Source organism: Chlorocebus sabaeus, chromosome 21, assembly GCF_047675955.1.
Source record: "Chlorocebus sabaeus isolate Y175 chromosome 21, mChlSab1.0.hap1, whole genome shotgun sequence".
Lineage (NCBI taxonomy): Eukaryota > Metazoa > Chordata > Mammalia > Primates > Cercopithecidae > Chlorocebus > Chlorocebus sabaeus.
Genome location: NC_132924.1, coordinates 84,979,836 through 84,992,815, shown reverse-complemented (window position 1 = coordinate 84,992,815; position 12,980 = coordinate 84,979,836). Strand labels below are relative to the sequence as shown.

The window sequence follows — 12,980 nt, the reverse complement described above, 5'->3', positions numbered from 1 at the left end:
TCCGTGGATCACTTGAGGTCAGGAGTTCAAGACCAGCCTGACCAACCTGGTGAAAACCCATCTCTACTAAAAATACAAAAATTAGCTGGGTGTGGTGGCACGTGCCTGTAATCCCAGCTACTCGGGAGACTGAGGCAGGAGAATCCCTTGAACCTGGGAAACAGAGGTTACAGTGAGCCACGATCATGCCACTGTGCTCCAGCCTAGGTAACAGAGCAAGACTCCATCTAAAAATAAAAAAAATTAAAAAAAAGAGAAAGAAAGGAAATCCAGGCTATTTTACATGCAGTTGTCATATCTCTTGTTTCTGTCGATCTAAATTATGCTAATGACAGCAAAGAAAAATATAGTTTAAAATATGTTACTACATTACACTGTAAGATGTTTTTTAAAGTTCATCCAGTATTTAAAAAAAAAAAACTAAATCCAAATGATGTTAATGGAAGTAGTGATTAGAGCTTAATTTCATTTTCTAAATGAGCTATGTATGGCTAATTTAGGTAAAATCGCTAACAATACTGTTTGCAAGATTTGCTGCATAGGAAAAATATGGAAGTATTTCAATAAATTAAAATAATCAGATATTAAACTACAATCATAGATACTATTGTAGAGGAGGAAAAATATTTCCTCGTGTATCCTAGGTTCATGGATTAAGCCCGCACAACAAAAGACAGAATAACAAAAGAAAAGTATACACATTTATTTAAGTTCTATGTGACATGAGAGCCTTCATTAGGAAATGAACACCTGAAGAAACAGTTTAATCTTAGTTTTTTTAATAGTAGGTCTGATAAAGAACAGGGAGTTGTAGAGAAATATGAGGGAGACAAAAAGATACTATCTAATGGCAATAAACTGGGAGAAACTTAGGAAAGCCTGATTATTCAGATTCTTCTCTGCAACACTTTGTTTTCAGAGATAAGGATGTACTTTTCATCCAATATAGGGAGGGCACCTCTTATGACCTGCTCAGGGGAGAATGGCAGGGAAGGTCCCAGAGACCTTCCTGCACATGGTATCTCTCAAAATAGTATGCCAAGTTACCATGTTTTAGGGTAATGTGTCCTGAACCCCATCACCATGCTCTATATACATTTTTGAAATGGTTTTCAGCCCATGGATTCCTTTGTATTGGTATTGTGGAAATAAAATACAAATAGGTAATAATAGTTACAGTAAAAACAAACAAAGTCTGTTTAAAAAGCTAGACATAATCCTCAGTATATACTACTGGAATGTTGATACACTAAATCAGAATAAGAATGGAAACTTTAAATTGACAAATTCCCCTTAGTTAAAAAGGAAATGTTGAAATCCCTTTGAATGGTCTCATCACTCCTGCCAAATGTGGACCGCCCCTCTCCAGCTTTCATTGCTGGTCAGCAAATTTATTTTGTGGTTAAGACTCAATTAAAGTAAGTAATTTCACATGTCTTTAATGCCCTTTCATTTGACATACTGTGACATTATGTATTGCTTCGATCTTATGTTCTCTATAACTCTTAGCCATGAGCTAATCACTTATTTAGGGAAAACATAAAAGCCTTTCCCAAAACGTTGAAATTTAGAACTAGCAGATCTGCGAACCAGCAGTTATAATCAGAAGATTATTTGTTCATGCTTATCATACCTTTTACATGTTAGAAGGTAGTCATCCCAAGGGATAGTGTTACCCACTTCGAAGATCTCAGGAAGATGATCTTCAGACGGTGAGCCTATGGTCAGACCCTTTGAGTTATCTTCAGTGATGTCAAAATTATATTCTTTAAGAGTTAACATAGTTTAAAGAAGCAGTCAACAATAAGCATATTCACAAATTGAACAATACTGGCTAAAACTCGGAAACCAAGGTATGACTATTACGAAATAAAAAGTGTTTTCTTTCCTTCCTTCCTTCTTCCTTCCTTCCTTCTTTTCTTCTTTCTGTCTTTTTTTTTGGACGGAGTCTCGCTCTGTCACCAGGCTGGAGTGCAGTGGCGCGATCCCGGCTCACTGCAACCTCTGCCTCCCGGGTTCAAGTGATTCCTCTGCCTCAGCCTCCTGAATAGCTGGGACTACAGGCGCACGCCACCATGCCCGGCTAATTTATTATTATTATTGCTTTTTGTATTTTAGTAGAGATGGGGTTTTACCATATTGGCCAAGATAGTCTCAATCTCCTGACCTCATGATCTGCCCACCTCGGTCTCCCAGAGTCCTGGGATTACAGGCATGAGCCACTGTGCCTGGCCCTCTTTTTTCTTTCTTTTCATTTTAAATTGGCTTTGAAAGCGTATCTAAAAGAGGAGATACATCCCAAATTTAAGCAGTAGCAACATTAATAGCATAAGTATCTAGTGCTTCAAGATGACAGTGTTAAAGGACAGCTATAATTTGGGTACTTTGGTCCTACTGGGTAGAGGCTTTAAGTAGAAGCTAGGCCCCTTTCATCATGTAATTAACACATTGTTAAGCAGACCTCTGGTAGTGTTCACAGCTCCCATTTTCCCATCTGCATCTTGATTTTTCCATCTAACCTGGCTCATTGGTACACACCAGTCTCTTCCTAATATTCTGGCTTTTGTTCCATTAACTCATTATCCAGTAGTATTGTCTCACTTGATACCTCACACTTTCTAGAAATTTGACTTTCTTTCTTTCCTCTGCTTTGGAGACTTTCAGAGCCTGTCTCTGACCTCCCGGTGTAAATACCTCATCTTAATCAGTCAGAATTTTACTGCTTGGTGTAGCTAGGATGTGCCTCTGAAAAGTTTTCACTGGCTTTGAGTTGAACTCCAAATAGGATATATAGCTTCTAATGTATTTACTTAAAAATTCAATTATCTTATCTTATAGATATAACACATGACATTCTAATGCATAAAGCAAAGCTTAGATGATTAATTTTGTAAATCAAGCACATAGGAAGGAATAGATGTAAAAATTTGTGCTTTGATAATATTGAGGCCATAGGTATTTCAAAAATGAACAGGTTTTACTGAAAGTGATTTTTGAAAGAATCTAGCAATATCATCTTTAGGAAGTTTTGCTAATACCTCATGCTGTTAGTAATTTTGTAGTACAAGTTTAGAAATTCCACCAATTGTGTTTTGCTCTTAGCCCCCACCTCCCAAACACATACAAAGTATGCAAGTACTGTCAAGAAACAGTGTTTTGAGAGTTCACTACAGAATGGCAGTGTGAAGAGCTGTACCATCCTGTTCCAATAGAACAACCATTATTGATGAAAATCGTATTTTCTTTTAGATTTTAAATTAAATTATTTTTCTTATTTATTTGTTTTTAAAAATGAAATGGGGACTCACTATATTGGCCAGGTTGGTCTTGAACTGGCCTTAAGCAATCCTCCCACCTTGGCCTCCCAAAGGATTATAGGTATGAGCCACTGTGCCTGGTCAAAAATCGTATTTTAAAACAGTACTAATGTCTAGAAATCTTCCTAAGTGTAGACGACAAATAGTGAGTACCAACTCCTGATAAGAATCAAGAGAGTTGGTGAAACTTATGTCACATCTCATTTTCTCCTTCCTGCCTGCACCAGCTCAGCATGATGAAAATTCCACTCCATACACATGTAGCCAAGAAGATGGGATTCCCTCTCCCTTCACCTTCCAGGCAAGGTATACGGTATCTCACCAGGAGAGGGTAGGCTACTAGCATTTCGCATTTCTTCTGGTCCCAGTTGTATAGCCTAAAAAAAGTAAATGTGCAACCTACTCCATATCGTCGCGTCCACACCTGTGATGCATGGGATCCCTGTGAAAAAAACAACACCCACTAAAAATGAATTGTGATAAAATGATAACAGTTAGCAATCAATGAGGCAGAGTAAGCAAATGCAACAAATGAGAATCATGATCTTTTGAAATTTTAGGTAATAAACTATCAGGAAAAGAAGTAGCAAAAGAGATTCCTAATGAAAAAGAAAATATCATGAAAAAAATGAAATGAGATTTTTAAACCCGTACATCAAAAGAATATTGAGTATGTATATTCCAGCATTACTCAAGGCACTGGTAAATTCTAGTGGTTAAAGAGAAGTAAATAGAACTTCTAAAATTCTTTTTAAAAATGTTATTAAAATAAGAACTCAGTGGACTACTTAAATAGCAAACGAGCATAGTTGAAAAATGAATTAGTAAAGTTATAACTTAAAATATTAGCCTGAATGCTACCCAAGGGGTAAATGCAATGGAATAACCTGAATAAACATTTAAGAGCAGTAAAGGATTGAATGAAAAGACCAGCATACATCTAGGAGGAATTCCAGAAGGAACAAATAAAGTACGTGGATAAGCTGCAATATTTGAAAAGGTTGAGAATTTGTAGAGCTTTTGCAGACGATAAAATGTGCAGATGAAAGCAGAAAATATTATAAGTAGGATAAATAAAATTAAAGTTATATCTAGATAAATTAAGTAACTTTTGCAGAGGATAAAATACCCAGATAAAAGAAGCAAAAGTTATAAGCAGGATAAATAAAATTAAAGTCGTATCTAGATAAATTATGGTGAAACTGCAGAACACCAAAGACAAAATCAGAAACCGGGGAGAAAATACTGATTACCTAAAAAGAAATAATAGTCTTAACAGCAGTTACAGAGGTCAGAATATTATGGGATAATATGTTAAAACTGCTGGGAGCAAGTGGCCAACTTTGAATTCTTTACTTGCTGAACTGTTAAAGTCATTGCGTGGTATCCGTGGGAAACTGGTTCCAGGATCTCTGAGGATACCAAAATTTGCAAATGCTGAAGTCCCTTACATAAAATGGCATATACTATTTACATATAACCTATGCACATCCTCTCATATACTTTAAATTATCTCTAGCTTATGTATAATACCTAATACAATGTAAATGGTATCTAAATGATTGTTATACTGTATTGTTTTTTGTGGTTACTGTTGTTATATTGTTATTTTTTATTGATTAGGTTTTTCCAAATATTTTTGACACCCAGATGGTTGAATCCATAGATGCAGAGCCCCACAGAACAAAAGGCCTGCCATATTTAAAAGGGGGAGTAAAATAAAATTTCAAATAAAGACTTGGAGATTTTACATTCACATCCACTGAAACGACTAGTCAGAGTTCATCATTAGGAGTAAAGAACTGAACTCAGGCCGGGCGCAGTGGATCACGCCTGTAATCCCAGCACTTTGGGAGGCTGAGGCGGGTGGATCACGAGGTCAGGAGATCGAGACCATCCTGGCTAACATGGTGAAACCTCATCTCTACTGAAAATATAAAAATTAGCCGAGTGTGGTGGCGCGTGCCTGTAGTCCCAGCTACTTGGGAAGCTGAGGCAGGAGAATTGCTTGAACCTGGGAGACAGAGATTGCAGTGAGCCAAGATCGCGTCACTGCGCTCCAGCCTGGGAGACAGAATGAGACTCCATCTCAAAAAAAAAAAAAGAACTGAACCTAGAAGGAAAGAAATGTAAGAAGCAAGTGTGTACAAAGAGAACAGTAAATGTCAGGATAAATCTAGTTAAGCATTGACTGCAAACAGCAACAATTTAAAAACATATCATCATCAGAGTTTAAAAGATCGAAGTTCCCAGATTTGTTCCAGAAGAGAGTAGAGCTATTGATTAAATTTAGTCTTTAAGTCAATTACTTATGTTAAACATTTAAAGAATAGAAATAGTATATATAATTTCCAGAACTATAGAGACATGAATAAGGGAATAAGAAAACTCAATCCATTTAGAGGGTAGAAATGAAAAAGAAGGGGAAAAAAAAGCAAATAAAAATCATATTTGAAAAACAAAATAAGATAGCAGTGTAACCTCTCCTCCTGACTAAATTACATACTAAGTATCTTCTAAAGAATATTACAGAATTTGTCACTTGTTCAGAGCATTGACCTATTAGTATCTGAGGACAACACCGTAATCCCCATGTCATTAGGAATTTCACCACCTTCACATACGTCTAATTGTACGTATCGTCTATTTGTATTTCTCAGTTATGTCTTTGTCAGGTCTCCCATGTTAGAGGATTGTTCTCAATACACAGACATATTTGCCTTTGAAACCTTTATAGAACTTAATTACAATATTTGGATTTATCTGGTGGTAAATGGGCACAACTATTAAAAGGAATATTTTATTTGTATATGACACTAAGGGGACTTTGACCATTTTTTGATGAAATCTAATTTGTTGATACTCATGGTAGGGAGGAATGAGAACAGAAACAATGGTAGACATAATGATAGTGGCAGTGGCAGTTGTAGCAATAGCAGCTGACATTTTTGAGCGCTTCGTTTGTGCTAAGCATTACCTATTTTATGGAATTGGTATCATTATCTTTACTTTACAGATGTGGAAACCAAAGCACACAGAGGTTAAGACTGAGACAGGCACTTGCAACCATATGATATAATTCTTAAACTGCACACTTAATAACAACATGTATTTATCAAATATATTTATCACGGTTTTCCATTTTTGCATTGCTTACATTCATAGCTACATGTTATTTGGTTTATTCGTGGCAAAATGGCTCATGTATTCTAAAATTTCAGCTGCTACTTAAAAATCATGTTATGCTTCCCATTTTTAATGTAAAATTGCAGAATTTCATGAATTTAAAAGGAGCCAACTTGTAGAATAAATGAGTTTCGATTCTCATGAAATTAGAGCTTCCAAGCAATCAGCCACATTTGGCTTAAAAGATACCAAGCTTTTCTTTCGTCTACTACTACTCTGTAAGCTGAACTTAACCATGAATCATATGTTGTTTTGTGGCAGACTCCAGATTAATGATTATGCCTTTTGTTTAAAATTAAATGTTAAGTATTTATCACTGGGCTTGAACATCTAGGCTGATGTGAAAGTTCACTTTAATGATTATGTTTCTTCCAAGAAGGGGGACATTTCTCCCATAGCAATTTCGTTTTGGGCACTTATATTAAGGGCTATAAAAAGTGACTTAAAATACTATTTATATAAACAAAATTAGGTTAAATTTTATGAAATTAAATTGTATGAAATTAAAATTTTATGAAATTCAGATTCAATCTAATTTTACAGGTTGTCATAAATTCCAATAAAAAATTCCCTAAACTTTCCAATTCTTTCCATGATAATTTTTTCTTATTTTAATATTCCTATCATACCCATAATCCATTCTGTTTTATATTCTCTCTCTTTCTCTCTCTCTCTGTATATGTTTCTTATTTTCATTGTTAGATTATCAGTTCCTTGGGAGTAGGAACACTATTATATACATCCTTAAATCCCACTTTCCACCCTCCTCTCAAGCCGTAAGTTACTGCTGCTCAGAGTGTGCATTTTGAACAGGAATAAGGTAAAATGTACCGATAAAATTTAAGAAGTTGCCCCAACCCCAGAGATAGCAGATAAGGCCAGGACAGTGAAGTAGGATGACAAGAAAGAAAATGGAAAGAAAAATACCATTCTCCAAACAATGCCCTATGTCATAACCCGGAAAAGACAGGGCTAATCCTCAGGTAATTGGAATGTGTAAATATTTGTCTTTTTTGCCCCAGCTTTAATAAAATATAATTGACAATTAAAAATTGTACATATTTATGGCATACAATGTGATGTTTTCATATATGTATACACTGCTAAATGATTAAATCAAGCTAATTAGCGTATCACCCTCACCCTCATTTTAAAATGTTTTAAAATCCACTCAGCAATTTTTATGCATACAGTTTATTATTATTAACCATGTCACCATGCCATACAATAGCTCTCTAGAATGTCTTCATCTTGTCCAACTGAAACTTCATCTCCTGTGACCAAAATCTCCTGGTTTACTCTCCCCAACTCCCACATCCCCCACCCTCTCCAATCCCTGGCAACCATCATTCCACTCTCTGCTTCTATGAGTTCAACGTTTTTAGAAGGAATGTGTAAATATTTGCTGTGTCTCTCCTTTGTAGTGATGAGTAGTTTCTTAGTCTTCATTATGTTATTTCTTACTGTTCTGGCGGCTCATTTATCCAGCCTCTTGGTTGTGGTCATGATAATTAAGGACCACAGTAAAAATAGAATCTGGAGTTTCCTTGATTGGAAAATAAATGGAATTGCAATGGCTCTTTGTGGGCTGGTCCCTGTGGACTCACTCTCAGAATCATGTTTTTTCTTTGTGTTCCTACTCTTTGATGTTTCTTAGTCATATGTTGTGGTTTCTTTGTGGAAAGAGTTGATGATTTGGGCAGAGCCAGATACATTGTGGTCAAACGCTGTGTCCTGTTAACCTTTGTAATTCTTGATGTCTGTGAATTTTTCATTCTGGAGAAATTAGGGAACCTCCGAATGGCAGTAACTGCCCTCCCCCACAACCCCCATTATCATCACTTGGCTAGTCAAATGGCATAATTACATTGAGGGCTTTGATCTATATTGCTCTAAACCTTCAGGTTGAAAACTACCATATCTTTCAAACTTATAGGATACATCCAAGTCTGAAATGCCTCCTTTTCCTTTTCCCCATACTGTTTTGTCTATTGTCCTGTCATTTTCCCATTCCCTTCCCTTCTCCACTGACTCCTCTCTGTCGACTGTCTCCATTAAATGGGTCAGAACACTGATATATTTCTGTTTGTTATTACTCTCCCTCCGTCTATGTCTTTTCCAAAACATTTTTTTCTCCTTTTCCTGTCTTCTTTAATTTTCTTAAGGATTCACCTTCTCTCTGACCCAATGATTTTCTTTTCTCCTTGTCTTATCCTCTGTAAAGTACAGTATTCAACTTATTTATTTATTTATTTATTTATTTTTAAAGTCGCTGCTGGCTTCTATAGGGCAAAACAAGAATCTTGGTCAGTTTTCCTCTCTCCAGCTTCTATTGTGAATAGCATAATCTCTTTGTTTTTTTCATTACTCTTGAGTTCTTTTCTTCCTTTATGTGTACCACATAATGTTGCTAGTGCCTCTGATCAGATCTTTCACTGAGAAGCCCCAGTAAAATGATCTTCACTTGAAAAAATTACAGGATCTTAAGAATTTTGTTAAATTCATCTTATTCTGTACTGGAAAGCGTTGCTCATATAGTACATCAGGATTTGAACAGTGTTTCCCCAGCAGGAAGAACTGTTGTTATGTACTAGGTCTGGCAAACACTGATATTCTACAAATACCAGATCCTGGTGATGCTAATGATGATGGCAATGATGTGGGTGAGTATTTTGAAGGCAAAAGGACAGAAGTGGGAGAAGAACAGAGACATCCATGATTAGGTGGGGGTAGAGTGTGAGTCAGGAAGAAATAGCTGCTGGGACAGATGGATCATAACACATGTTCGTTTGTCTTCGTTCTTCTGCCTCTAGGTTTTAAACGGTTCCAGTAGTATCACATAAAGTGCCCAAAAGCTTCTCTGATGATAGTTTTCTCTGTCAAATCATCCAGATGGCTTATTCTCCCCTTCTTCATTTCCCTGGCCATGGAAAGACAGACGCTCTCCATTTTATTGTCATCAGTCACCTCACTCAGTGACTGGGATGGAGCTGGAGAGGGAGATAAAGGATTGTTAGGTTTAACTGGGATGCAGATTTGAAGTTCTGAGGATGTGCCAGACTTACAGCTCTTGGAGACATTCTGTTAGTGCACAAACTGGGAAGTATGAGGACACGATCATGTCGTCATGTCCCTGTCCTCCTTTTTAGCTCCGATTTGGGCCTCAGGAGAGGCTCCAGTTTCTCTCTGAGCCTAAAGCCTTTTTCTTTTTTCTTTCCTTCTTTTTTTATTTTTTGTTTATAAATTTTCCTGATATTTTAACCACTCTATTGAAAAACAAGCAAACCAACCAAAAAAGAAAAAACACTACTTTCATTGTTATTGTTTGTTTGCTCTATTATTGAAAGAGAGTAAAAGGGAAGATCTTCCTCTAGACATATGACAAATAAACTGGCACTGCACCCAGCCAGCAAATTCATCTTTAAATTGACTTCAGGTTAATGATGACTGAATGTTTTTAAAAATAAGTCAACTTTTACTGGTTTCATTTTCTATCACTAATGTAGTAAATATAGATGGGAGATATTTTTGTCCTCCTTATTTTTAAACATATAGGCCAGGTGCGGTGGCTCACACCTATAATCCCAGCACTTTGGGAGGACGAGGAGGGCAGATCACAAGGTCAAGAGTTCGAGATCATCTTGGTCAACATGGTGAAACCCCTTCTCTACTAAAAACACCAAAATTAGTTGGGCGTGGTGGTGTGTGCCTGTAGTCCCAGCTACTCAGTGGGCTGAGGCAGGAGAACCGCTTGAACCCGGGAGGTGGAGGTTGCAGTGAGCCGAGATCACGCCACCGTACTCCAGCCTGGTGACAGAGCATGACTCTGTCTCCAAAAAACCAAAACCAAAACAAAACAAAACATGGGGGAAAGGGTGGGAGGGGGGTGAGGGATAAAAGACTACAAATTGGGTTCAGAGTATACTACTCAGATGGTGGGTGCACCAAAATCTCACAAACCACCACTAGAGAACTTACTCATGTAACTAAATACCATCTGTTCCTCAATAGCCCATGGAAATAAAAAAGTAAAAAATATAATAATTTGGCTATCTTAAAAAATTAAAACATAGGAAGATAAATGAAGAAGGAAGGAAAAAGCTGAAAGAGAAGCGCTATCTTTGGAATATGCATACAGACATATTCACAATGATACGACATTAATTTTTTTGTACTTCTTGCCTGGAAATTGAAAAAATAATATGTGATAAAACGTGTTTTGCATCTTCTGTATATCCTGCTATGGTAATGTCACTATAATTGTGGTAAAAATAATAATTTTTTCTACTTTACTGACTAAATTCTCTTTTGTTTGTCGAAGTGTCCTGTATCCTGCTAAATTCTCCTCACTAGAAAATCATGTCATCATAAGTTTCTACTGTATATATTATTAATATAATCCTAGTTTCATTATAATCAGCTTTATTACTTCTGTTTGAAGAAAATCTCCATCAGTATTATTAAAATCCTTAAATTAATATGTCATCAGATTTATGTTTATGCTTTTGATATTTGATAAGCAACTATTCATAGACCTTATAGAGTTGTTTTTCTTTTTTAATCCTCCAATTTTGATGTCAGTATTTTTTAGGGCCAGGTGACCTTCATCTGTTGCTGGAATGAGTGTTGGTACAGGAACATGCTCCACCAAACTGGGGTTGGAGGAGAGGTTTGGGCTTTGGAAGCCAGCTTACCTCTTAGAGTTCTGCTCATTTTCTCCACTTGCTCTGAACCTCCTTATGAATGGGAAACTCAGATGTTGAAGTTGGAAAAGTGTTATTCAGATATGATTCATATAGATTCTGTTGATTTTGTCAGAATATTAACCCTTAGTTTAAAACCATGATACTCTAAATTTGGGCTTGTTGCAACACATCAGTTTCTCTTTATTCTATTTCTATTCTGGTTTTAACTCGGGTATCTCTCATTTGTTTTAGGTTTAGCAGTTTCCTTACAGCTATTGCACGGAGACATTGAACAAATCAGAAGAGAATATTCATCAGTATTTTCTCATGGAGTATCCATAACGAGGAAGCTGGGATTTTCAAATATTATTATGCCTGGTAGGTGACTTGGGACATACCAACATGATGAAATATGGGTATACTATCTGTTTTTGACTTTTGAGAAATTTTTCAAATTGCCAGCTTTGAAGCATTCACATGGGCCATGCTGATGAATGAAATGAGTTATGTGACTGTAAGTAAGCACATTTTTTTCTAAAATATCCTTCTCAATTTAATTTTAAAATTTTTCCCTTTATATAAATTTTCTGGTCAGTGATTTGAAACTCAAAAATATCTTTACATTCTGATTATTCTAAAGTGGTTAACTTGTGGGGGCCATGGCTACCTTTCATTATGACCAGGAGAAGAAGGAAAACGGAGATACTGTCCAGAAAATATTTTACTCCTTGATGGAAAACGTTGGTGAAGATGCTTAGAGGATATCCACAGTTTTGATAAAAACTTATTGAACACTAGTTAGCCATATGTAAATAAGCAGCCATATGCGAATATTATATGTACTTCTATACCTTTTCCAGATTTATCTGTGTGTATGATTTAGCTCTGTATTAGTGCCTCCAGAATTCCCCAAAAGCAGAAAAGATGTGGGTTAAGGAGATTTACAGTGTGAAATGAATGCCAAATTCATTGAAACTGATGCATTTGGGAGTGGGTCAGTCCTAATCTCTCCACGAAAATAAATTTTTAAAAGCACATCCCTTTACATGCTTATGGAAATTTAGGGTTTTCTGAATGTGTTAATCTATAACTTATGAATTAGATAAGAATAGTACATTTGCTGATGAGGAAGGATATATATTTAGCAAAAATTGATTTAGTCAGTCAGCAGGCATTGACTGAGCATCAATCAAAACTTTGTGCCAGGAGCCAAAAGTTAAAATGTGAGTTCATTCATTCTACAAATAAATATTTAGCAGTTTCTATGTACAAAGGCATTCTTCCAGATACTGGTGCTGTAATACTGAACACAACAGAAAAACTCATAGCAGTTACTTTGTAATAAGGAAAATTATAATAAATATGTAAGTAAAATATGTGTGTTCAAAGATGATGAATGCTAAGGTGAAAACCAGTGTAGGTAAAGGGCTAGGGAATGTCTTAGATGGTAGTGGGTGGAGAGATGGATATTTGAGTTAGGTAAAAAATTTAGGTGAGAAGGTAGTAGAGTAGAGACCTAAAAGAAATGAGGAAGCCATGCAGATAAGAGGATTCCAGGCAGAGCAACAATAAGGGCAGTAGTCCTGCAGCCATAGAGGTGTGGCTTGTTTGAGGAACTGCAAGAAGGCCAACTTGGTCAAAATACAGTACTGGGGATGGGAGTAGAGATTCGAAGAGGAAAGTTGTGTGGACCTTGTAGGTCACACTCAGAACTTTGGCTCTTATTCAGAACGAGGAAGGAAACAGCTAGAGGGTTTGGAACAGAGGTGTGACACTGCTTTACATTGCCACA

General features: G+C 36.4%; 1 protein-coding gene across 4 annotated transcripts in view; it reads left to right on the top strand.

Annotated features, from left to right (window-relative positions):
* DOCK4 (dedicator of cytokinesis 4) overlaps nt 1–12,980 on the top strand; it is a 474,019-nt gene that overhangs the window by 270,082 nt on the left and 190,957 nt on the right. For all 4 annotated transcript variants that reach the window (XM_073009284.1, XM_038004467.2, XM_007982617.3 and 1 more), the window contains exon 13: nt 11,441–11,566. In XM_073009284.1, coding sequence (XP_072865385.1) covers nt 11,441–11,566 — 126 coding nt within the window. The remainder of the gene's footprint in view (nt 1–11,440; nt 11,567–12,980) is intronic.